Genomic DNA, 27,778 nt, shown 5'->3' with positions numbered 1-27,778 from the left:
CAACTTTGTGACAACAGTTTGGGGAAGGCCCTTTCCTGTTTCAGCATGACAGTGCCGCCGTACACAAAGCGAGGTCCATACAGAAGTGGTTTGTCAAGATCAGTGTGGAAGAACTTGACTGGCCTGCACAGAGCTCTGACCTCAACCCCATCAAACACCTTTGGGATTAATTGGAACGCCGACAGCGAGCCAGGCATAATTGCCCAACATCAGTGCCCGACCTCACTAATGCTCTTGTGGCTGAATGGAAGCAAGTCCCCGCAGCAATGCTCCAACATCTAGTGTAAAGCCTTCCCAGAAGAGTGGAGGCTGTTATAGCAGCAAAGGGGGGACCAACTCCATAGTAATGCCCATGATTTTGGAATGAGATGCTCGACGAGCAGGTGTCCACATAGTTTTGGTCACGTAGTGTATCATGGGAAGCTTATAAAAGTGTCGTTCTTGAATTGTGGTGGCATTTGGGCATTCATGAATAAAATAATTTGTACCATTTTGATAACATTGTGCCACCACTAGGAGTAGCGTATGACAACATGATACAATGGAAATGGAATCTCATACTAGCACACACTTATGAGTTCTGACATAAGGCCTGCTCACGCCATCATTCAGCAGTCCCATCCCTAGCCCTGTTCTAGTTAGACCCCTTTAAAAGGAATTTATTGTCAAGTCTTGCTTATTATCATGATACATACAGATCCAAATATGTGGTTTATTGTTGGGCCACAAACATTCACCATTTGACGTAGACTTGAACATGAACTTCACCCTGGTAACACTTGATACCCTGTCAACCATTTTCTGGTTTTCAAGTGTTCTCTCTTGGGGAAAATGTCTCATCCCACTGTTTTACTTGCTTTTAAGGGGTTAAGGCTTTTGACATTCATAAAGTGCTCTGAAGGAAAACGTGCTACGCAACTGAATGAATAGAAATGACTAGAAAGTTAATTAAACGACTGTCCTAGACCTCTAAAAGCCCTCAGGTTTTTATCTGAACTTTACTATTATGACCTTTCAGCAGCTGGACTCAGAAAATGCAGAAAAATTTGATTGCATGAAACAACTCAATTTGGCAACAACATGAATTGCTTTCATTTGTTGATTGAAGACCAAGCTTTGAAAGGATTTGTGTTAGCATTGCAGATGATTAGAAAGCGCTAATGTTTTTACAAAAGGTAGGGTTTTGTTTTAAACACAGAGCCACAGCTCCTGTTCCTCAGTCTACGATATTGCAATGTAAGTCCCCATTCATTTAACAAACATGAGAAATAGCAAGCCAATGCATGTTTGATGGACAGATGAAAAGATAAGACAGATGTAATATATTCATCTTTACAAACATGTACATTTACACATTCACTGGTCTAAATACTTTTTAGATGATATGAGTTCATTACATATTTTTGTAAATCACAAGACTCATGAGCAATAAATTACCTCTTCTATATCTATTCTTTATATCTCAGAAGATACAAAATAGTAATTTAGAATACATATACTATATTCTGTAAAAAATTATATCTTGGGAGATTTGTTAGGTTAAACAAGGAGGATATTTGTTACATGTGGCTTGGGTCTGACCAACAATAGAATACAATACAGTATACGGTAGCTACAGAATAACAATATATTCTGAGACTCCGGGGACAGCTCCAGTGCAAATCCATTCTTCGCTTCGCGATCTAGGAGTCAAAAGTTGCTGGGCTAATTTTCAACAGAGGGCATTCAGCACAGCTTTACAGTCTTTTTCTGCTGGGGTTGTAATGTGTTTTTTTTTTAGCTTGTGAGGTCACCTTATATCAGCTCCTTTTACATTGTTCGGATCTCTGTGTGTGTGTGTGTGTGTGTGTGTGTGTGTGTGTGTGTGTGTGCACGTGTGTGTTTAAATAAATATTCAGCTACATTAGACCAACGTGCCAGGGTCAGCACTGGGCTCCTTCAGAGTCATGTCTTGCATCTGAGGATGAATGGGCTCTTGATAGAGTGAGAACTCCATTGACCTGCCATAGAGAGAGCACAAATCATTACTGCACTCAAAAGTACCGTAATGTGCACCTGTGTGAATGTTACCAACAATCATTACAAAGTACAGAAATACTCACCTTCCATGCAATGGGTGGCCATGGAAGCTGGCTGACTGAGACATCTGGGACCTATGGAGTGGATCACCTTGTATAGACTGAGCCTGACGCACCAAAGGGTGGGGGTGTGAGAGGCGGGAGACCCCTGCATCATGCCCCTTTGACGTGGTGGTAGGGTAGCCGAGGGCGTTCCTCAGATACCAGTCTCTGAGACCCTCCAGCGCCAGGGCTTTATGCAGACTCCTCGTCGAGTCCTCAGGGGTGGGGAGAGAGAACTGGGGAGGCCTGTGATTGAATGAGGGGCCGGACAGCTCAGTCTGGTAGGGGTGCAGGTTGGGAATGGAGGAGGTAGTGGAGCTTGGGGCAGGGTGGGGAGACTCATAGGCAGAGAGCAGGATGGTGTCCTGCTGCAGGGGGATGAAGGGTCCACAGGACTTGGTCCGCGTGACTTTGACTCTGTGAGGCTCAGCCTGGGAGCCACGGATCACCATGGGGCTGTAGGCAGGGGCAGCACTGGGAAGATGCACCTGGGAGTGTGAGAAGCCGTTGGCTTGAGGAGGCACTGCAGCAGTAGAAGATCGAGGAGAGGAAATGTCCTGCCAGATTCTACCCGTTGATTGGTACAGCTGGTGTTGCACTTGAATCCTCTGTTGCTTCCCCCAGATGTAATCCATTAGGAGCTCGTTGTAACCCCCTCCCCCTGCTTCTCCTCTCCCACCCATGGACAGCCGCATGTTGCCCTGCTCCATAGAGCCGTCCAGGTGTCTCTCAGGACTGCCCAGGTGGATGTGCCTCAGCTTGCCGTCAGTGAGGGCCTCAGAGCTTTTGTAGGGCCCTCCTTTGGGGGGCATCCCGTTCCTGGGGGCTGGGTCCTCGGGGAGACTGGAGCGGTCAAGCAGGGCCTCAGAACTGTTGCTCCGCCGGGCACAGGAGCTGTAAGGGCAGCCTCTGCGCTCCGAGGAGGAGCCTTCCTGGGCCAAGGGCACCATATGTGGTACATCCAGGCTGCCAGACCACTGCTTTAGCGCAATCCCACCAGAGCCATCCGATCTGAAGGAGAGAAAGAGAGCAGCATTTGATGAGCTTATTGGAATAGGTTAGTCCTAATGTAAACACAGTATCTTTACATTTCATATCCCATTGATTGAATGTGTGATATCAAAGGGAGCATGATATACAGTGGCTTGCGAAAGTATTCACCCCCTTGGCATTTTTCCTATGTTGTTCCCTTACAACCTGGAATTAAAATTGATTGTATCATTTGATTTACACAGCATGCCTACCACTTTGAAGATGCAAAATATTTTTTCTTGTGAAACAAACAAGAAACAAGACAAAATAACAGAAAACTTGAGCTTGCATAACTATTCCCAGCGTCGTCCAGGGTAGGGGAGGGATTTGGCCAGCAGGGGATGTAGCTCAGTTGGTAGAGCATGGCATTTGCAACGCCAGGGTTGTGGGTTCGATAAAATAATGTATGCACTAACTGTAAGTCGCTCTGGATAAGAGCGTCTGCTAAATGACTAAAATGTAAATGTAAATGTATTCACCCCCGCAAAGACAATACTTTGTAGAGCCACCTTTTGCAGCAATTACAGCTGCAAGTCTCTTGGGGTATGTCTCTATAAGCTTGGCACATCTAGCCACTGGGATTTTTGCCCATTCTTCAAGGCAAAACTGCTCCAGCTCCTTCAAGTTGGATGGGTTCCGCTGGTGTACAGCAATCTTTAAGTCATACCACAGATTCTCAATTGGATTGAGGTCTGGGCTTTGACTAGGCCATTCCAAGACATTTAAATGTTTCCCCTTAAACCACTCATGTGTTACCTTAGCAGTATGCTTAGGGTCATTGTCCTGCTGGAAGGTGAACCTCCGTCCCAGTCTCAAATCTCTGGAAGACTGAAACAGGTTTCCCTCAAGAATTTCCCTGTATTTAGCGCCTTCCATCATTCCTTCAATTCTGACCAGTTTCCCAGTCCCTGCCGATGAAAAACATCCCCACAGCATGATGCTGCCACCACCATGGTGGATGGTGTTCTCTGGGTGATGAGAGGTGTTGGGTTTGCGCCAGACATAGTGTTTTCCTTGATGGCCAAAAAGCTCAATTCTAGTCTCATCTGACCAGAGTACCTTCTTCCATATGTTTGGGGAGTCTCCCACATGCCTTTTGGCGAACACCAAATGTGTTTGCTTATTTTTTTCTTGAAGCAATGGCTTTTTTCTGGCCACTCTTCCGTAAAGCCCAGCTCTGTGGAGTGTACGGCTTAAAGTGGTCCTATGGACAGATACTCCAATCTCCGCTGTGGAGCTTTGCAGCTCCTTCAGGGTTATCTTTGGTCTCTTTGTTGCCTCTCTGATTAATGCCCTCCTTGCCTGGTCCGTGAGTTTTGGTGGGCGGCCCTCTCTTGGCAGGTTTGTTGTGGTGTACTATTCTTTCAAATTTTTAATAATGGATTTAATGGTGCTCCGTGGGATGTTCAAAGTTTCTGATATTTTTTTGTAACCCAACCCTGATCTGTACTTCTCCACAACTTTGTCCTTGACCTGTGTGGAGAGCTCCGTCTTCATGGTGCCGCTTGCTTGGTGGTGCCCCTTGCTTAGTGGTGTTGCAGACTCTGGGGCCTTTCAGAACAGGTGTATATATACTGAGATCATGTGACAGATCATGTGACACTTAGATTGCACACAGGTGGACTTTATTTAACTAATTATGTGACTTCTAAAGGTAATTGGTTGCACCATAACTTATTTAGGGGCTTCATAGCAAAGGGGGTGAATACATACAGTGGGGAAAAAAAGTATTTAGTCAGCCACCAATTGTGCAAGTTCTCCCACTTAAAAAGATGAGAGAGGCCTGTAATTTTCATCATAGGTACATGTCAACTATGACAGACAAAAGGAGAAAAAAAATTCCAGAAAATCACATTGTATGATTTTAAATTAATTTATTTGCAAATGATGGTGGAAAATAAGTATTTGGTCAATAACAAAAGTTTCTCAATACTTTGTTATATACCCTTTGTTGGCAATGACACAGGTCAAACGTTTTCTGTAAGTCTTCACAAGGTTTTCACACACTGTTGCTGGTATTTTGGCCCATTCCTCCATGCAGATCTCCTCTAGAGCAGTGATGTTTTGGGGCTGTCGCTGGGCAACACGGACTTTCAACTCCCTCCAAAGATTTTCTATGGGGTTGAGATCTGGAGACTGGCTAGGCCACTCTGGGACCTTGAAATGCTTCTTACGAAGCCACTCCTTCGTTGCCCGGGCGGTGTGTTTGGGATCATTGTCATGCTGAAAGACCCAGCCACGTTTCATCTTCAATGCCCTTGCTGATGGAAGGAGGTTTTCACTCAAAATCTCACGATACATGGCCCCATTCATTCTTTCCTTTACACGGATCAGTCGTCCTGGTCCCTTTGCAGAAAAACAGCCCCAAAGCATGATGTTTCCACCCCCATGCTTCACAGTAGGTATGGTGTTCTTTGGATGCAACTCTGCATTCTTTGTCCTCCAAACACGACGAGTTGAGTTTTTACCAAAAAGTTCTATTTTGGGTTCATCTGACCATTGGACATTCTCCCAATCCTCTTCTGGATCATCCAAATGCACTCTAGCAAACTTCAGACGGGCCTGGACATGTACTGGCTTAAGCAGGGGGACACGTCTGACACTGCAGGATTTGAGTCCCTGGCGGCGTAGTGTGTTACTGATGGTAGGCTTTGTTACTTTGGTCCCAGCTCTCTGCAGGTCATTCACTAGGTCCCCCCGTGTGGTTCTGGGATTTTTGCTCACCGTTCTTGTGATCATTTTGACCCCACGGGGTGAGATCTTGCGTGGAGCCCCAGATCGAGGGAGATTATCAGTGGTCTTGTATGTCTTCCATTTCCTAATAATTGCTCCCACAGTTGATTTCTTCAAACCAAGCTGCTTACCTATTTCAGATTCAGTCTTCCCAGCCTGGTGCAGGTCTACAATTTTGTTTCTGGTGTCCTTTGACAGCTCGTTGGTCTTGGCCATAGTGGAGTTTGGAGTGTGACTGTTTGAGGTTGTGGACAGGTGTCTTTTATACTGATAACAAGTTCAAACAGGTGCCATTAATACAGGTAACGCAGTGGAGGACAGAGGAGCCTCTTAAAGAAGAAGTTACAGGTCTGTGAGAGCCAGAAATCTTGCTTGTTTGTAGGTGACCAAATACTTATTTTCCACCATAATTTGCAAATAAATTCATTAAAAATCCTACAATGTGATTTTCTGGATTTTTTTTCCTCAATTTGTCTGTCATAGTTGACGTGTACCTATGATGAAAATTACAGGCCTCTCTCATCTTTTTAAGTGGGAGAACATGCACAATTGGTGGCTGACTAAATACTTTTTTTCCCCACTGTATGCACGCACCACTTTTCCGTTATTTTTTATTTTTATTTTTTTGAAACAAGTCCTTTTTTTCATTTCACTTCACCAATTTGGTCTATTTTGTGTATGTCTATTACATGAAATCCAAATAAAAATCCATTTAAATTACAGGTTGTAATGCAACAAAATAGGAAAAATGCCAAGGGGGATGAATACTTTTGCAAGGCACTGTAAATATCTATGGCACTTGACTTCTCACAAAATAAATAATCTTGAGAGCTTTGATGATAAAATGTTGATGCAAATGTTGATGCAACGTTTTCCATGACTGGCATGTTCTGTAGCCTAATTACCTGCTGCAATAATCTGTTATTCTGTCAGCCTCTCTGTCATCATAGTGGGTGGGTAGCAGTGGATGTGCTGCATTAAGCAGAAGCACTGGACCAGAGGAGGAATATTACCTGACATGAACACTGATTGGGGCGGTTCGGGCGATGAGGGGGGTAGCAGGAACACTTCTGCCTTCAACATTAGATGTACTCCTTGGTAGAGAATGACTAGGGCTAGGAAAAAACATGAGTTCATAGCATTAGACACAAGAAGAAAGAGTGCTTTACACTTGTACACACACACACACACACTGACACTGACAGTACCTGATGGAGCTGGTCACAGAGTTACGGCGCGTCCTCATTTCATAGTATATCTCCACTGGGGACAGTTTCCTACAGACCTGGTGGTCTGGGCTGCCCAGGGTCAGACGGGGCTGGGACATGGAGCGGTGGTCTGCTGCCACACTGGGAGAGGACTCCTCTAAGGGAGGGAGAAGATGGGGTTTGGTCAACTTGAGTCACTCTAACTCACAACTGACACGCAATTACAGTAAACCGCTCATTCTCTTTCATGAACATAATCAGGCAGCAGCTGTGTAATTCCAAACTTAAGGAGGAGAAATGTGATTCTTCGCCCTTCTCATTTTCACGATAGGTACTGAAATGTGATCTGTCATCTAGTAACTTATTATAACCTGTGAATGTGCACAGTACCAATCTCTCGCCTCACAGAATAACATTTGGATAATATTTTGCAAGACTTTGGTGTTAGGGTGGAACAGACAAAGATAACTGCTCAATGATTTTACACACTGGCTTTAACAGATTCAGTTGTTATGATTGTATTTGAAGCTCTGGCTGACTCACCATTGTCATGGGATGTTGAATCTGACATGGAGCTAGTGCTCTCTGACATCACTGTGTCCTCTGCAAGAAAAACAAACACAACCTCTTTATATTACAGGGAGTGGAGACCAAATACACAGACCATCACATCATTGGAGAGGACAGGAGAGGAAACTGGCTCATATCATAACTTCTGTAAGGTTAACCTTTTACTGCAGCGGGCCAAATCAGGGTCACACAGAGAGTTTCTTGGTAGTCTTAAACAAATATACCTCACACACATGGTTATAGGCTTTTTAAAAAGATGACACCTGTACCATGTTGGATATAGAGTTGAAATGTATTTGATTTTGAGTTTGCATCGCAATATTACACTTTATGTGCATCACAGAAGATTGAAATATAACAAAACCGTTTGACATAGAAACACCGGATTTTCTGCAGTTTTTTAAAATAATGTTTATTAATGATCAAATTATGAAAAATATTAATAACATTCCACCCATGAGGCCACTAGGTCATTTGACTGCAGGAAAGGGCTACCCAGTACCCTGTTGTTCGGCCTAGATCTGTATGTATAGCTGTTAACACGTCTTTGAACTCTGCTGTACACAGCACTGCCTTACCTGTGTGGCATCCCCGGTGAACGGTCCTCTTGCTGTTGGGGACATTCCTGTCTGACTCTGAGTGCCTGTACAGAGCACCACTGAAGAGTGTTTTCATCTGCCTCCGCTGACCTGTCTCATCCTGCACAAAGCAATAACTTAGTCAGTGATGTGTTGATAACCAGTATTAACAGACATACAGGTCCTCTGTGACCAGTGTCATAGTATCTGAGAAAATCCTCTGACCTCTCCCTTGGTGTTGTTATGTGGCAGGCCAGCCCTGCACTGTACAACGGGAGCTCTCTCTCCTGTCTCCAGGGGAAAAGCATGTGGGACCTTCCCGGTCAGCTCCTGCAGACAAAATACATGCAACAGAATTAGCCTAGTTTGATTAAAAAGCTAACACTGTTTTCATATAGCCAGTGCCAAGTCAAATTTCATACTGTCTGTTATATAATATATATTTATATACAGCAATAGGAACAAATGTAATAAACACTGATACATATACTGTTACAGTCTCCAGCCTTTGTATCTTAAAATAGTTTATTGTTGCGCTGAAATAAATGTGCTAGAACTAATGTGATAAGAGTCCAATGAAGATTAAACTATGTTGGTCAAGAATAGTATCATTTCAATGGTAGTACATCTGACCACCAAATCAAATGTACTGTATATAGCGAGAATATAGAGAGCATTTCCATGCATTAATAATATTTTTCTAGAGAGAAGCTGAAACACATCTGTGTTCAATTTCAAACCAAAAGCAAGGTGTGTGAAACAGCTGTGAGTGAAAAGCTGGAGCTGCTGCCTGGTATGTCTGGCTCTGCCTCTGGAGAAATCAGGCTACAATTGATACGCTGTCGCTACATATTCTTGACTCACGCAGCTCTGGAAGGGGAAAGCTTTAAACTTAGCTATGTAACAAAAGTTGCCAAATGTTGTTCTTTCATCTGTGCAGCCAAACTCAGTGAGCCTGATTTATAATTTCAGGTGGTTGAGGTTTACAGGGGTTTAGAGCTGCTCTGTACTGAGTCAGATGCAGAAAACAAACCCAAAGTTGTTTTATGCTTTCCAATAATCTGATAAAGCACACGTCTCTATATCATGGCTTGGGTGTATGGAGCCATTCCCTCTAACTTGCCCTGAGCCCTACAATGGTTAAAAGGTAGGAAAGAGGAACTGACCGCCTCCAGCAGACACACTTGTCTCAGCTCTCCCACTCGGCTGCTGAGGAGGTCCTCCAGTAGTTGCTTTCTCTCCTGCAGTGCGGAGATGCGCTCAGCTTGCAGCTTGCTGTCCTGATCTGCACACCAACACACACATCAACACATTCAGCTGAGACAACAACCATTTATACAATTATTTTGTAGCTACAATGGTGTTACTAGTTAATTACAGTGTTACTGAGTACTTAAAATATTGCGTAGTTGCATCAGATTATCAATTAAGTTCTGGGGGCAGATGTGTTAGAAAATATACTAGAATGAGGAGTGGAAGCAGGGCGGGAGCTCCACCCCACTCTCTCTGCAAGTTTCCGGCAAGTCTATGGGCCAAATGTCCCCTCCCCGAAAGATGCGAACACCTGGGAAATTGTGATTTGTCCAAATGATCAGTGATGAAAAAATCTGTGCACCGGAACAAAGTTTGTTGTTAGTTATCACATCCCACAGGCTGTTGACAGACGCTACGATACCATCTTATGTTATATGCGCCTGTCCACGAGAGATTAGTAAGTGCCCCAAAATCTCTTTGTGGAGGTGTAAAACTCACCTGGAGCCCCCACACCCATGGATGTGATGAGGCGCCCTTTGACCTCCATGTGGTCTGATTCGTGAGGTCTTGCTTCTCAAACCTCAGCCAATCAAAACCTCACCTGTTGGGAGAGAGCACTGTGGTTACCTAATAGAAATGGTACAAATAATATAGGCCTAGAGCACAGGTTGGCTTAAATACATTAATCTTACCTAGCAACTTCAAGCATGTGTTTGTTCTCCAGTAGTTTGGTTAGCAATCTATTTTTGTTAAACCAGTAAGAATGTGTCTTCCACTAGTCAAGAACCGCCAGTGGGGGGAGCCACTGTAACTCTTTTCAGGGGTCTAATGCTAAATCCTGTAACAGAGAGAGACAGAGCGGTTCAATTTTCAGTAATGTGACTAAACACGAATAGGCCTACAGTTCAGTGGCGGCTGGCCGATAGAGGGCGCTAGGGCGCCGCCCCCTTAAATAAAATTATTTAAAAAAAAAAAATAAAAAAAAAAAAAATAATAAAAAATAATAATAATAATAATAATAAAAACATCAGTATGTCAATATTTGTGTGTTTGAAATATGGAATGCACACAGTAATATGTGTAAGATATGATAGAAAATCATATTCGCAACCTTTCCTCTGCCTGTCAAACGCCTCGTCAGCTCTGGGCGATACAGAAAGTGCCCCGAGGAGGCGGGTCTACGTAGCAGTTAAGCCAATTGCTAATTTAAGATATGAATGTATGACATAAAATGTAGCCAATCAGCGATCTTAAATCGAATCCAAGGAGGGCGATTATTTTATCGCCCCAAGCTCGCCCCCTGATAAAATAAGGACCGGGCTCCAGTGGCGCCATTTTTACTAGACGACAATGGCGAGCGCAAAGCGTTACTCCTCCAAGACCCAACCCTAACTCGGTGAAATCTCTCCTCCAAGATCCGTTTGAGAGGAGAACTTTGTCAGAGAAAGTTCGGGTGAAAGAGCTGGGCCCAGATCAACCTGACCTCTCAATCAGACAGCAGGCTAGCGAGAAAGGGAAGCAGTATATGCGCGGCTTCTCCCGTAGCTGGTACACCAGGAAGGCTTGGCTAGCTGGGTGCACTGATGCTAATGCTTTATTTTGCTTTCCGTGCTTGCTTTTTTAAAACGACGGGGTCAGATTCAGCATGGACAGGTACCGGAGTGAGGGATATGAAGCACCTGTCAGAGAAGGTAAAGAAACATGAGAACACCAGGGCACACATGGACAACTCTGTAAAGCTAGCTGTATTAGGAAGGGTGAACATTGCTACGCAGCTGGATGACGGCCACAGGATTGCGGTGAGGAAACACAATGAGGAGGTGGATAAAAACAGGCACATTCTATCCAAAATTATCGATTGTGTGAAGTTCTGTGGGGCTTTTGAGTTGGCCTTACGTGGGCACGAGGAGACTGACTCCTCGGACAACCCCGGCATTTTCCGGGGCTTAGTGGATTTTGTTGCCTCCCTCGACAGTGTGCTGGAGGAGCACCTGAAGACAGCTACCGTTTTTAAGGGCACGTCAAAGACGATACAGAACGAGCTGTTGGACTGTATGCTGTCAGTGCTTAAGGATTACATCCTGGAGGAAGTAAAGAGTGCTGATTTTATCGCCATTCAAGCTGACGAGACGACTGACGTTTCCACCCACTGCCAGTTGGTGCTTGTGATACGCTACATCGATGCTAAAAGTAACGTCCAAGAGCGTTTTTTCGAGTTCATTTTGATCGAGAACGCAACCGCCGACACCATCGCTACAGCGCTGCTGGAGAGGCTCAGCACCATACTCTCACATGGACAAAAGGCCAAACTTATTGCCCAGGCTTACGACGGAGCAAGTGTGATGAGGGGAGCCACCGGCGGAGTGCAGCGTAAAATAGTGGATGTGTACGAAAATGCGCACTCACGTCCACTGCTATGCACATCAGCTGAACCTCATCATGCAGCAGGCTACTTCACGCATCCCCAGGATCGGCACTTTCTTTTCCGACCTTGCAGGATTTTCTGCTTTCTTCTCCAGGTCTCCCAAGCGAACCACCGTGCTTGACGAAGTGGTTGCGCATAGACTCCCAGAGCCTCTACAACACGGTGGAACTTCCACAGTCGCGCTGTAAACACTGTGTACGAGTACAGGGATGACCTCCTAACGTGTTTCCAGACCATCAGAGACTCTGGGAACTTTGATGCCCGACTGTCAGAGAGGCGGGGGCTTTGTGAGGATGCTCGAAGACGAGGCTTTCTGTTTTTCCTGGCACTGTTCCACAAGATCATGCCAAATGTGGACATGCTTTTCAGCCAGCTGCAGAAGAGGAACATCGACCCTGTCTTCATTAAAGCACTTGTCCAGAGGTTCACAGACAGCATGCTAACAATCAGGTAAATAACTATATTTACTATTGGCTGATAAAGATGTTGTTAGAAAGATGAATAGTTCACTTACAACAGTTTAAAAGCCTAAATGTGTCTGGTCATCAAAGTGAGTGATTATCATAGAGCCGTCACAATTATATTTGTTTTAGTATTTTAAAAGGAAAGAGAAGACACAATCAGACGTTGATAATAATGCAGGAAAGTACTACACAGTTTGTAATAATTATTCAGGTGTCCACCAGGTCAATTTCTAGAAGAGGCCTAGTTGTTATTGAAGATTAACTTTATTGCTAAGTGCACAGCAGAACAAAATGATGTTGCATCCCTCTCACAAATGTAATAGAAAAAGGCTTTAAAACGTAATAACATCAGTTAATTATGTACATCACAGGTTAAAAGCAGTTACTAGACATAGTTTGTGTGTATATACACACTATCTGTCTGTCTGTCTGTCTGTCTGTCTGTCTATATATATATATATATATATATATATATATATATATATATATAAAAGTCACTGGTTGTGTGTTGAGGGGGAATTACAGTGAGTTAAGAAGTCTGATTGCAAGTTATCAAATTAAACTATTTTTTGGACCCAGGGCCTCAATTCCCTCTTTGTGTGGGGACAGCGCATCTGACGAGCAGCAACAGCCCATCAAGCGACGGAGGATGCTGGGACCAGGAGAACAACAGAGGTTGGCTATAGAGGTAAGTTGTGATGTAATTGTCAGTGTTTCCCCCTAGAACTTTTTTCAGGCCTGGTAGTATGTAGCCAAAACCCTGAACAATCAGCACCTTGGTAATCATATACTTGAGTTGGACATAGGCATGTGTCAGTCAGGATCACTTGCATCAAAATAGCTTAATTGCAAATTAAAGCTGATGATGTATCTTTTACAGGTATGTGATACCATCCTGAGTCATGCCAAAGAGAGGTTCTCCTTCACCCAGCACCTCATCAGCGCAACACTATTGCACGGAGAGTTGTTCCCACAACACAGTGTGAAGTTCCCGATACAGCGCTTGAAACAACCGTGGAGGCGTACCCCATGTTGAACAAGGCCAAGCTCAAAACCGAACTGTCCCTCATCTATGAGAACAGTGAGTTCAAGGCTTGTAGTGGTGCAGTGCCCCTGTACCAGTTCTTCATGGAGAACAACCTTCAGAGCACTTTCACAGAGACTGCCAGCCTCCTCAAGATCCTCATCACCACACCCATGACAACTGCTGAGTCAGAAAGGTGCTTCTCTACACTGAAAAGGATCAAGACCTTCCTGAGAAACAGCATGACACAGGATCGCCTGAACGCTCTGGCCATGCTCTCCATTGAGAAGAAACTTGTCAGGGACATTCCTGACTTTAATCAAAGGGTCATTGAGAGGTTTGCCACTCAGAAGGACAGACGGGCAAAATTCCTGTACAAATAAGATGACAGACACACACACACAGAGCAGCTCTGGCCGCATGTTTCTTTGTATATAGTTGACCTTAGCATAAAAAATCCAGTTATATATGGTACTCTAGAAAGTCTTAATAGTGTCTTTGCTAATATTACTGTATATATGTTGTTTTGTATCAATTAATTGTTGCAGTTCTGGAGCACATTAACAATTAGTCACATTTAGTATGATCATAAAATACTGTATGCTATTCTTCCAGTCAAAGGTTTGAGTTCATCCACTTGATATCCATTTCTATATTATACATCCTTTTATACAGTGTAAGATTTCCTATAAACTTTATAATAATTTCATGTTATTGTCCACTTTCCACTCTGTTCTGACAGCATGCCTGTTGCGTTGCCTGTTTACTACCAATGGTGAAAAGTTCACTTTAAATGCAAATGAAAGGCTTGGGTTTGTGTAATATGTTTTTGTGTAAGAATGCCTCAACTTTTTAATATTGGCATTAAATAATTACTGAATGTTTCACTGAGCACTGCTGTCCTGCAGTTTGTGTTAAAATATATCGCGATGGTTACAGGAAAAAAAAAGTATGGCACAGCCCCACCGAGAATATTTTTCACCAGCCGCCACTGCTACAGTTAATACAGAATGAGAACCGTGTGTATTGTTTTAATAATAGACTATCAGGCCTAGCCTGTCTATGTCCATCGTATGTGCATTATACAAAAAGTATGCTTGATGGCATTGGATGGCTTCACGTTAACAGGTTAATTCAAATGTTTGCTTAATAGAGTGATTCAATAATTCAATAACTTAAGTATTTAACATGATAGTGTAGTCTGTGCCAACATAATAAATAATAATAAAGCAATTTTACACAAGGGCATGGTAAACAACTTTTTTAGCACGGCTGTGCTGCGGTCATAGGTACGAAGCGGAGAAGGTCTGCCTGCCTGCCTGTCTGTGTAAAATGTATCTCTTAGCTCTTACAATCATGTCTTTGAAGAGGAGTGAGAGCAAAACAGAATTAATAATGTATGGAGAAGAACAGATGGAGAGAAACCGAAACTGCGTGTATTTCATGTCTCAATTTCCAAAGGTAACCAACACAAAAGAAAATAATGAACCAAAAGTAACAGCAACGACTTTGCACTGAAAGTAAGACACAACATGCTTTGTTTATGCTCAGTTGCACACATTCACTGAAGACAACTTACACCCAACAGTTTATTTAAAGTGACAGCATTCTCCAAACGTTCTCTAAAACAGTGGCTCCCAAACTTGTTTGTGTTGTGAGCCGAGCCTTCGGGATTTTCTTGTGACTCGCCCAATAAAAAAACAAAAACATTTCCAGTCAGAAACCCAGGAACACAAGTGGGTCCTGATTCATCATTTTGGAAACATTGCTCTAGAGGAGTTAGACAGATATTTAGCTGACATCTCAACAGAACCTTTAAAGGCAGTGTAGCACCTATTTCTCAATGCCAGAAACACATATAATTATAACTTAGAAGACCCCAATAAAACATTCCCAAATGACAAACTCTTAAATCAATTGTTATAATATTGTAATGTTGTTCTAAAAGGTGGGTTTGAGGTTTTCTCCAAATCAAACTTCGGAAACAATTCCACAACGCCATGCGTCATTCGGTGAATGAAAAACTTCTAAAAAGTGGGATACATTTGTGAATATTAGGCGGGCGAATTGGGTGTCTACTCGTCAATCTGCGGCGCACATTTCATCCCTGAGAACTTCCACGGAAATCAACAATGGATTGAAGGCTTCAGCAAAAAGTTGCTTCTCAATGTGGATGCTGTCCCTACCATTGACGTTGCTTCTAAATCATCTCAAACAGCCAGGAGAACGAGCAGAGAAGTGTCGTAGTAAATATATAATGTTATAGCTTGGTCTGACTAAAATCTTGTGCATGACCCATTTTGTGTTGGGCCTTTGTATTCAATACAATGCACAAAAGAGTCCTATCTTGTCAGCCTTATCAGCAGGTGGCTAAGGACAACACCCACGCCATAGGTCTCTCAGTTCTTCCAACTCACGAGTTCTTGCTCTGAGGACACACACACACACACCCCCACACACACACACACATACACACACACACACACACACACACACATACACACACACACACACACACACACACACACACACACACACACACACACACATACACACACACACACACACACACACACATACACACACATACACACACACACACACACACACACATACACACACACACACACACACACAAAAATCCCCTTCTCTTAGGCTGAACATCTGAAGACAGAGAACCCGACTCAGAGCCAATGCAACAGTGATACTAACCTGGAGGGGACCTCGCCCAACTCATCAGGACCAATCAGAAGATCAGAACTACTAGAATCAACCTACTTCATTTTATTGTATAAAATGTCAGCACACAATGTTTCGGGGCTCTCTCAGATATCTCCCTACGAGATTGACGAACGGGTCCGTGCACGCGATTCCAGATATCTTTACCTCTGAATAAACTGCCTTATATTATACAATTATCCACCTTGTCCAAAAGTCTCTACTTGGTCTCCGTTCTCCAGTAAACTTGTTTTATCAACAGAAGTGAACCGGGTAAGTGAAAGAGCTAGCTAGCCTGCTACCTCTATGCTAACGTTAGCTAGCTATAGAGCTACTGCATTTAGCTCACGTCTTCCATCTAAATAACACTGATAAAACTAACCACATGTAAACATGTCTGCCAGCTGTTGGTAGCTAACTGCTGATGCTGTCATAGATAGTACAAGCCTATGGGAAAGGTGTTTTTCGGGGCTGCGTGTTGCGGTAATTCGTCATTCTGTGGCTCTGGGGGAGTTTTCTATACGGCCTGCCGAGTGCGGGCTAAACTGAAATGCTACGCTTTGGCCATGGCTCAGATCGCGGATCAGGTGCCATTTCAGAGAAGCCCCGGAGCCATGTTTTCTTTGGAGGGATGGATTTTGGTCCATGGGAAACGTTTATTTTTGGATCTTAGGATCAATGTGGTCACAGTTGTTTCTTGTTGAAGAGGCAGCAGACAACTTTAGCTTGCTATCCTCTTCCTCCATTTCTGAATGACTTTTTGGCTATTTCTTTCTAGCTGGCAAAATAAGTGAGCTAGATTTTGTTTGTGTACTGCCATATGTCGATAACATAGCTACGTTTATCACTAAATATCCTAAACCTAGCCAGTTAAACAGTGATAGCTGCAAGCTAAAACCTTGGAGAGAGAGAGGAGATAATTTAATTTCTGTTTCATCTGCTGCTGGCTTGTTAATGTTCACTCTAATATGTTTTTACACATTTAATTAATGAAATTATATTTGTGCCACTTGGTGCGCATCACTTGGCGTGCACCAGTTTACTATGTACAGGCAACATGTTCCTCCACCGTGTGAGTCATAGAAATTACAATCTTGCGATCGGGGCTTTCCCGCAGTCTACATGGTTTTTGTATGCGGGGAGCTTAAATTCTACAATTGTAAACTAACAAAGAATTGTTCAAGTTAGAACCCATGTATACTGAACAAAAATATAAACACAACATGTAAAGTGTTGGTTCCATGTTTCAGATCCCAGAAATGTTCCAAACGCACAAAAAGCTAGTTTCTCTCAACTTTGTCCACAAATTAGTTTAGATCCCTGTTAGTGAGCATTTCTTCTTTGCCAAGATAATACATCCACCTGACAAGTATGGCATATCAAGAAGCTGATTAAACAGCATGATCATTACACAGGTGCACCTTGTACTGGGGACAATAAAAGGCCACTGTAAAATGTGCAGTTTTGTCACACAACACAATGCCACAGAGGGAGCATGCAATTGTGACTGCAGGAATGTCCACCACAGCTGTTGCCAAATAATTAAATGTTCATTTCGCTACCATAATCTGCCTCCAATGTCGTTTTAGAGAATTTGGCAGTACATCCAATCGGCCTCACAACCGCAGACCACGTGTAACCACGCCAGCCCAGGACCTCCACATCCGGCTTCTTCACCTGCGGGATCATCTGAAACCAGCCACCCGGACAGCTGATGAAACTGAGGCGTATTTCTGTCTGTAATAAACCCCTTTTGTGGGGAAAAACTAATTGACTGGGCCTGGCTCCCCAGTGGAGCCCACCCATGGCTGCGCCCCTGCCCAATCATGTGAAATCCATAGATTAGGGTCTAATGAATTTATTTCAATTGACTGATTTCCTTATTTATTAATATTTTTAGTCATTTAGCCGATGCTCTTATCCAGAGCGACTTACAGTTAGTGAGTGCATACATTTTCATACTGGCCCCTCGTGGGAAATTAACCCACAACCCTGGCGTTGCAAGCGCAATGCTCTACCAACTGAGCTACAAGGGGCCACTTTAACTCAGTAAAATAGTTGAAATTGTTACATGTTGCATTTATATTTTTGTTCAGTATATATCAGTGGAGACTCCTCAGAGGAGGAAAGGGAGGACCATCCTCCTCAGTGAATTTAATAAAAATTGTGAAACATTTAAAAAGGTATCCTTTTTAGATAAGACTATACTAAATATATTCACGTCACCAAATAATTGATTAAAACACACTGTTTTGCAATGAAGGTCTACAGTAGCCTCAGCAGAACTCTGTAGGGTAGCACCATGGTGTAGCCGGAGGACAGCTAGCTTCTGTCCTCCTCTGGGTACATTGACTTCAATACAAAACCTAGGAGGCTCACGGTTCTCACCACCTTCCATAGACTTACACAGTAATTAAGACAACTTCCAGAGGACATCCTCCAACCTATCAGAGCTCTTGCAGAATGAACTGACATGTTGTCCACCCAATCAAAGGATCAGACAATGAATCTAGTACTGAAAGCATAAGCTACAGCTAGCTAGCACTGCAGTGCATAAAATGTGGTGAGTAGTTGACTCAAAGAGAGAGAAAGACAATAGTTGAACAGTTTTTAACAAATTAAGGAGATGCAAGAGAGGGAGAGCTAGCTATTAAACGTTCACTTACTTAGTTAGCTAGTTTAGCCTACTCAAACACCCGGCTCAAACAGAGAGGGATGCCATGTTAGTTAGCTGGCTTTGGCTACCCAACACTGGAACTCTTCCAAGTCAAGGTAAGCTTTTGGTTTTATTAATTTATTGCCACTGGGGCCCGCCGGTGTAGCTGCTAAACTTATTTCTGACTGTCCACTGTACTGCATGATTGTAGCGGGTTCACTAACGCGTCAGCTCTAGTAGCTATGTTGACTATGACATGATGTGTAGCGGTTAGCGGTCATGATATGAAGGTTTGGCTTGGAAAGTTTTCTTCACCTGGTCACAGACAGCTGATGTGTTGTGCACTGAAGTCCACAAGCGAAGGGAAAAGGTGAGAGGAGGAGAGTGCGTAGATAAATGTGAGAAGGAATTATATATACAACGAGCTACTTGTATGTGTCTACTATGAAAGTGAACTGTGTTTGCGTGTGATCAAGGGTGTGTCCATTGCGCCGATTCTGTTGAAAAACTTTTCTTAAACGGAAGCAAACGGAACGAAACTGGGATAAAAATACTTGAATTTGTCCAATAGAAACTCTCGTTTGCAACTGTTGGACTAATTATTACACCCTAGATCAGCTAGAAGCAGGCAAGGCGATATTGAATGTGGCACTGTCTGTCACCTTGATTACTCAAAATTCTCTCGACCTGTGCACATATGCTGTAAACTTTCATTCATAAGCTAGGTTGTAGCAACCTCATAATGGGTACAGGGAAATTTTGAGTATCATGTAGTAGCCTAAACCTATCGATGTTACATTGAGCTGGGTGAATGGAATATGAATGACAGTCATCCAATATGCTGTAATAGAAATAAGGCCATGTTCATTAAAAAAAAAAAAATCCTCCCTCATCTTAAATGGCACCACTGATGTACATTAGTTAATATACAGCACCAACTAAATAAATATCAGATAAGGTCCATTATCTACTGCCTGGACTTTAAAGCCTGCCAGCATTGGCCAAAGCAGGAGGTTGCTCATCTCAGTCTAAAGAGGTCAGGGGTAGCCTATCATTCTACTTTGTGGTATTATTCAGAATTCCATGCAAGCTTGTTCCAAATCAGGCTTTATTCCCTTACGCTGCATAGAGAACAAACAATAGTGATACTATTCAGTGCCAGAGCCTCTCTCACTCAGACTCCAGAATCTTAGTCATAAATAACAGGCAGCTCCTTGCAGTCTACTAAATATTAAAATGCTTATTTTCTTAACAAAACACCACCAACAACACAGAATGACTCAAGGGCTAAGACTAAGGTTGGATAATTTTTAAGACGTCCCGTGTAGCTCAGCTGGTAGAGCATGACGCTTGCAACGCCAGGGTTGTGGGTTTGTTTCCCACGGGGGGCCAGTATGAAAATGTAAGCACTCACTAACTGTAAGTCGCTCTGGATGAGAGCGTCTGCTAAATGACTAAAATGTAAATAACGGCACCATATTGTCATTGTAAAAAAAGTAACATTTACCTACCACCTCAGTCACACTATATGGGAGCTTCATGCTTCAAATACCTCACACATTTAACATGGGTTCCAGTCCTGGAGCTTAGACTGTCCTGTTTGCACGTACTAGTGTGAAATTCCCCCTGTGTGAAATTCCCCCATTGATAGACACAGAGGAGCCTCTTAAACAAACAACTGACACAGTAATGATTCACTGTCCATTGACACTGGTAGTCTGACCCAGCCCATCACATGCATCCACTCCAGTCCTAGTCAATCGATTATTCTTCATTTAACTTCATTTGCACTTAAGAGGACATAATATCATTGACCAGAGGGAGGTGGTGTACCAAACTTCAACCAAAATTATTAATAATGTGCCATTCAACAGTTTAAAAACATTGGGAAAAGGGGCAAGACTGAGAGATTGATAGGAAAAATGATGAGACAGACAGGAACAGTTGGGTGTCCACTCCTAACAGGAACAGTTGTGGGTCCCAACAGGAACCATTGGGTGTCCACTTGGAGGGAAGTGGTGAGTTGACGCCTGGAGCCATAAGGCAGGCACGTCATCTAGGAATGTTTTCCTCCACACAAACCAAATAATACACGCAGCACAGCAAGGCAGTGTGAGCAGCTAGATCTCTACTTTCCACAATCAGTTTAGAAAGTTCATAAATAATGAAGGTAAGTTCATAAATAATCAAGGGAAACATGGCATGAGAGGGATGAGAATCGGGGGAGCTGGTAAAATACAACAGGACTCCTATCTTACTTTACTGGATTTACTGCCTTCTGAACCTAGTACCAAATAAAGCACACCTGAAAGGACTGCTGATCCCATGGTGTGAATCAGAGGTAACTACTGGCACATCTGGAGGGCAGATGTGTTCAGAGACACAGGTACAATAACTCAGCACTAAACTCACATTCCTGAGTGAAGCTTACGGGAAAGAAAGGAAAATCATCACTCAGTCAGACCAAATGAGGTAAGAGACAGTGAGATGAGTGAGATGATCAGAGAAACAAGAGGGAGTGACAATTGACAGTAAAAGAATGAGATGGACACTTAGGAGACCCAGCCAGAATATGCTAGGAGTGAGACAATGGTTATTGTGATACAGATGAGCTGTGGAGAGAAACACGCTGATTAAAACATGAGCTGCGCTGTGAGAGCAGGCAGGCAGCCCCTGTGCAGCTCGCATCACACGGGATGAAAAATGTAAATCAACCAGGAGTTTAATATTCAAGTCCAGGGGGCCACATAGTCAATGCTGCAGGGCAGGCCTCTCTCTCTCTCTTCTACCATGTCCACTCTCACAACACCACGTATCTTTACAAGCTTAGCCTATTATATGATCATATTCACACGCCGTGTAGCCCCACCACTGCAGGCCAGGCAAAAACCCATCAAAACTCAGTAAACAATGCATCTTCCAGCCCATTGAAGATACTAAAATGGTTTTCTTCTGTAGCTTGGATTGTCCAAATACCTATTCATTTGCATATTTTAGTGCATACTACTTTGAATACTGTGATGTAGGCTATTATGTCTTTGCCAAAGGGAAACAGTTTCTTATTTATAGCAACTCAATGCTTTGATACCATTATTATGTTGATGCTACTAGCAGAGCCAAAGAAGAACAGATGAAATGTGTCCTCGGCTCCAGTGCAGACAGACTGACGGTGAGGCTACAGTGACACACTCACTCCTGGTGGTGGCTTCAACTATTGTTTACACAGCTGCTGCCTGCTCCTGTCATGAATTTTCAAATGACACACAAACTCACTTCAACAGATATGCTACATATATACTCGTCATCAGAATGAGAAATTATAATTTCATAATAACTAACCAATGTTCTTTTTAAAAACGTAAAAATATTCCCAGACCAGCATCCTTTTTTAGTGATCTCTCTCATAAATTAGCATTGCTTTATCAAACAGATATGTTGAATTTACCTGCTCTCTTCTGTAGCTGTGCCACATTTTCTCTATGTTCGTTTGTGTAACTTCCCTCAACTGACATCTGATAATAATAGTGTAGTAAGTATGCAGTATTCCCGGAGGACTGTTAGGGAGACTAAAACAGGGGTGGGGGATGGAAAGTTAACAATATAACTGAGGAAATGTCCACACCTGGGAAGGAACTTCAATTGAAAATTGAAATGCATATCTTACCATATGCATTTTGGCCGAAAATACGTTTTCCGTTTAGTTCATTTTATAGTAATTTTCATTTGCGTACCCCTCTAAAGGTCCTTGACTGTTGGTTTTGCAAGAGATACACTACATGACCAAAAGTATGTGGACACCTGCTCGTCGAACATCTCATTCCAAAATCATGGGCATTATTATGGAGTTGGTACCCCCTTTGCTGCTATAACAGCCTCCACTCTTCTGGCAAGGCTTTCCACTAAATGTTGGAACATTGCTGCGAGGACTTGCTTCCATTCAGCCACAAGAGCATTAGTTTGGTCGGGCACTGATGTTGGGCGATTAGACCTGGCTCGCAGTCGGTGTTCCAATTCATCCCAAAGGTGTTCGATGGGGTTAAAGTCTGGGCTCTGTGCAGGCCAGTCAAGGTCTTCCACACCGATCTCGACAAACCATTTCTGTATGGACCTCGCTTTATGCAAGGGGGCATTGGCACGCTGAAACAGGTAAGGGCCTTCCCCAAACTGTTGCCACAAAGTTGGAAGCACAGAATTGTCTAGAATGTCACTGTATGCTGTAGCGTTACGATTTCCCTTCACTGGAACTAAGGGGCCTAGCCCAAACCATGAAAAACAGCCCCAGACCATTATTCCTCCTCCACCAAACTTTACAGTTGGCACTATGCATTGGGGCAAGTAGCGTTCTCCTGGCATCCGCCAAACCCAGATTCGTCGGTTGGACTGCCAGATGGTGAAGCGTGATTCATCCCTCCAGAGAACGCGTTTCCACTGCTCCAGAGTTCAATGGCAGCGAGCTTTACACCACTCCAGCCAACGCTTAACATTGCGCATGGTGAACTTAGGCTTGTGTGCGGCTGCTTGACAATGGAAACCCATTTCATGAAGCTCCCGACAAACAGTTATTGTGCTAACGTTGCTTCCAGAGGCAGTTTGGAACTTGGTAGTGAGTGTTGCAACCGAGGACAGACGATTTTTACACACTATGAGCACTCGCCGGTCCCATTCTGTGAGCTTGTGTGGCCTACCACTTTGCGGCTGAGCCGTTGTTGCTCCTAGATGTTTCCACTTCACAATAACAGCACTTACAGTTGACCGGGGCAGCTATAGCAGGGCAGAAATTTGATGAATTGACTTGTTGGAAAGGTGGCATCCTATGACGGTGCCATGTTGAAAGTCACTGAGATCTTCAGTAAGGCCATTCTACTGACAATGTTTGTTTATGGAGATTGCATGGCTGTGTGCTCGATTTTATACACCTGTCAGCAACTGGTGTGGCTGAAATAGCCGAATCCACTAATTTAACAGCGGTGTCCACATACTTTTGTATATATATTGTAGATGGATATTAATTGTTTAATCAGGTGAGTCAAGGGACTCCAAGGGAAAGTAGGCCTATACTTGTTCTGGCACTAGCTGTTCTCCTTCTTATCACTACAATATAATTATTTCCTAATCTAAAGCCAAAGGATGAAGATCACGAAGACATTAAGTCAAAAAAAGCTATATTGGTGCACTAAAACTCGTAATGTTTTAAGTACACTCTTAGAAAAAAAGGGTTCCAAAAGGGTTCTTCGGCAGTCCCCATAGGAGAACCCTATTTGGTTCCAGGTAGAACCCTTTTGGGTTCCATCTAGAACCCTCTGTGGAAAGGGTTCTACATGGAACCCAAAAAGGTTTTAACTGGAGCCAAAAAACTTTCTTCAAAGGGTTCTCCTATGGGGACAATCGAAGAACCCTTTTAGGTTCTAGATGACACCTTTTTTTCTAAGAGTGTAGGCAGAAGGAGGGAAGCCATTTCGTTGGGGTGCGAGTGAAGCTTCAATTTAAAAATATATATAGTAAATACAGTCTTCAGGATTTATTACAGTCATTATGCCTCTCATTCAACAAGCTGCACCTCAACAGCCAGCCACCAGCTGGACCCTGTGGAGAGCTTATGGAGGGTCAGGTGACCTTCCAATTTGATATCTTCTCACTCTCTGTACCTCCCTGAACTACTGATTATAACATGCTTATCAGCACAGCCCAGAGCAGCTTAGCACATGGTGGCCAATCCTATGGCCAGCCCAGTGTTCCCATCTTGAAAGCCTGCTCCCTTCCCTCTGCCCTTGATGGCTCGCTCCCCTACGCAGATCTGAAACAACGGTATAGGTGAAAGCAATCTGGTGATTCCTTCTACTACTATATTTCTGGTAGGTTCAAGGTAGAAGATAATTTAATAAAAAATGGAATGTGGCCCTATGTCCATAGAGATTATTACTATACTGTTTTCCCATGATCCGTAACACATGAAGGGATCTCTGTATCTATTCCAAATCCTTGCAGTGAAAAATGTTTGTCCTAATCCCCCAGCCCTTTATATTGGTTAAAATCCTTGCTGTTGGATGACAGAGACTCATTGACACATCACAATGTGTATGATACAAGGTAACAATTTCGGCACATTCACCTATCCAGCTGAGTCTGGGTCAGTGTGTGGGTGTGACCCAAGAATATTATTGTGTAGGCTACTGTACACTGAGTGAACAAAACATTAAAGACACCTGCTCTTTCCATGACATAGACTGACCAGGTGAATCCAGGTGAAAGCTATGATCCCTTATTGATGTCACTTGTTAAATACAGGTTAAAATAAGGATTGTTAAGCCTTTAGACAATTGAGAAATGGATTGTGTATGTGTGCAATTCAGAGGTTGAACGGGCAAGACATAAAATGTAAATGCCTTTGAACGGGGTATGGTAGTAGGTGCCAGGAGCACCAGTTTGTGTGAGGAACTGCAACGCTGCTGGGTTTTTCACGCTCAACAGTTTCCTGTGTGTAACAACAATGGTCCACCACCCAAAGGACATCCAGCCAACTTGACACAACCGTGGGAAGCATCCCTGTGAAACGCTTTCGACACCTTGTAGAGTCCATGCCCTGTCGAATTGAGGCTGTTCTGAGGGCAAAGGGGAGGGGGGGTGCAACTCAATATTAGGAAGGTGTCCTTAATGTTTTGTAGACTCAGTGTATGTCTGACAGCTGATAACTACATTCATGGAACATCAAGCCAGCTGCTCGAATCCTGTCAGTCCGTATCAGTTGGACATACAATAAATGGCATGGACACGGTGTCTCCTTGGCGCAACAACCAATTATAATGTTTGTATCCACCTGTGTCTGGAAACTCAATTTCTACACCTTGTGAAGTGGAATTGACAGTACACAAGGTCAGAGCATGCTTTATAGAAAAGTAGAATAATAATTATACCTGAATTCATATGAAACAATGACATGATGAGGGGGAGAAGGCCAAACCAACCTGCAGCTCTAGTTAACTTGGGCTACAAGAAAACAGTGTGCACAAACGATACTCTTAGACAAGCATTCAAAAAGGTTTACTGTCTGCTGCCCACTGATTTCCAGACCATTCTTTAACTTCATTGATGTACTGTGACATCATCTAATGGTCATGCTCAATGAACTCAAAGACCATGTGAAAAGGATAACTTCTAAAGTGATCAGTACCAAGCACCACTGCATTAGCAACAAGGTAGAAAATCATTTTCTGAGAACACTGCAGTGTTTCCCAGACAGACCAAAGCAGCAGCAGCAGTGAATTACCCCGAGGCGCTGTCCGGGTGAACAGATTTGGACAAGTCCCTCAGATCCTGGCAGCTCTGGATATCCTTGTTAATGAATATTTTCATAATAGTGTTAATATCAGTGCTGGTCAATGGGTGTGGGAACATGCACACCCTACAGACTTTGTCTCTAACAACTCCACTGTTAAAGCTGAAATGATAAATATAAGTAACATAATTAACCATCTTAAAGGTTGAGAAAATATAGAAATATTTATCCTAAATATAAATAACATAATTAACCATCTTAAAGGTTGAGAAAATATAGAAATATTACATTCTGTAGGAGTCAGACAATAACAGGGACAGATTACAAGAAAATTGCTTCCGAGAACAAACCGTAAAGGCTCTAGGTAGTAACTGCATAAACTATTGATGGGCCCAGTGTATGTATGTATGTTCCATATCATCCTCCTCTGCAGCAACAGCTTGAGGAGATTAAAGCCCCCCCATCATACATGTGCCTGAGTAAATCCTACAAACATAGAATTTTGTAGTATTCAGAATAAAATATTGATATCTCTTTGGAATTTAGTGTGTGTCCAACATGATATGGGAATTAATCAATGTGTCATGATGAAATGTCAAAATGTAAGGTACAACCAGAAGAAATCACAACCCAAAATAGGGAGATGTTTTGGTTTTTCATGTGAGACAGGAACGCAGTGGGAAGGCTACAAATAGATTACAGTAGCAGTGGTGAGGTTGTTGAATAGAAGATGTATAATTATCAAAAATATATATCACTGATTAAAAATATTTTTTATCTAAGCGCATGCTACATGTGGCCACCTCCCCATTCAATTAAGCCATGTTTAATACGCTAAAAGAGCAGTAGCCTACGCTACATCTGCATAGATTCTGCAGATGGACACATTAGACTGGTACAGCCTAATGAAAAACAGCTGTGGGTTGATGAAGGCATCTCATATTGCATTTCTTAATTGCATTGCGTCAGGACAGAATTTGAATGCACGTTTTTGTTGTAAAGTAATTGTACAAAATTATATTGCAGAAGGTTTTACTTGCCTGAAAGGGAACCCCGTGAGGACGAAGATTTTAATCTCAAATTAATTAAGACATGCCATGAACTCATGGATGGAGTATAGTATTGGCTATAGGCTAATATTTTCCATGATGTACACGTCCCTATACTGTTACAACGAAGAGGACATATTTGAGCCTATAGAATCCCCATCCCTGGGAGTATGACCGGTGTGTGCGGAGGTCTCCATGGTGCTGTTCAATGTTGTAATGCCACCGGAGACGGCCCGATCAAAGCGCTCGAGGTTATGTTATTTTAATTTAAATGAATTTAATGTAGCAATCAATGGCCCATTCGCTACAATTTCACGATATTCTTCTTCTGCGTATCCAATGTGGCTCCATATTCAATTGAAATGAATCAGCTGCCCCTTTCTCGCGCGTCTACAACCCCCATTCTCCCTTGCGTCGACGCCTTCCGCATCTCAAACGTGAAATCTGTCTTCACGGGAAAGGTTGTCCTACCTAGTGCACCCGATAAGATATAGAACATTTTGAATAGCAGGTTCCATATCACACAGGCCTATTAGTATAATTTCACTGTCCGTTATGTTTCAGAATGAAATAAATACCTGCGTTTTGCAAGCCTACATTTCCAATCCGTGGCGCGCTCCGTGTCGTCCAACATTTTAGCCTATACTGTTTGCTAAATTCACAAACCATGGTCA

General features: G+C 43.0%; 1 protein-coding gene across 1 annotated transcript; it reads right to left on the bottom strand.

Moving 5' to 3' along the window:
* Positions 1-331: 331 nt before the first annotated feature.
* Positions 332-27,763, bottom strand: LOC121578259 (coiled-coil domain-containing protein 120-like). Its single transcript, XM_041892485.2, has 11 exons — positions 27,683-27,763; positions 10,188-10,333; positions 9,994-10,096; positions 9,408-9,526; positions 8,467-8,571; positions 8,242-8,362; positions 7,637-7,696; positions 7,094-7,250; positions 6,899-7,000; positions 2,103-3,131; positions 332-2,000 (listed from the first exon to the last, which is right to left on the bottom strand). Exons 3-11 carry the CDS (start codon positions 10,040-10,042, stop codon positions 1,904-1,906), a joined length of 1,839 nt encoding a protein of 612 aa, XP_041748419.1. The 5' UTR covers positions 10,043-10,096; positions 10,188-10,333; positions 27,683-27,763; the 3' UTR covers positions 332-1,903.
* Positions 27,764-27,778: the final 15 nt, after the last annotated feature.

This window comes from Coregonus clupeaformis, chromosome 12 (assembly GCF_020615455.1).
Source record: "Coregonus clupeaformis isolate EN_2021a chromosome 12, ASM2061545v1, whole genome shotgun sequence".
In the NCBI taxonomy this organism is placed as follows: Eukaryota; Metazoa; Chordata; class Actinopteri; order Salmoniformes; family Salmonidae; genus Coregonus; species Coregonus clupeaformis.
This window is presented reverse-complemented; position numbering and strand designations above follow the sequence as displayed.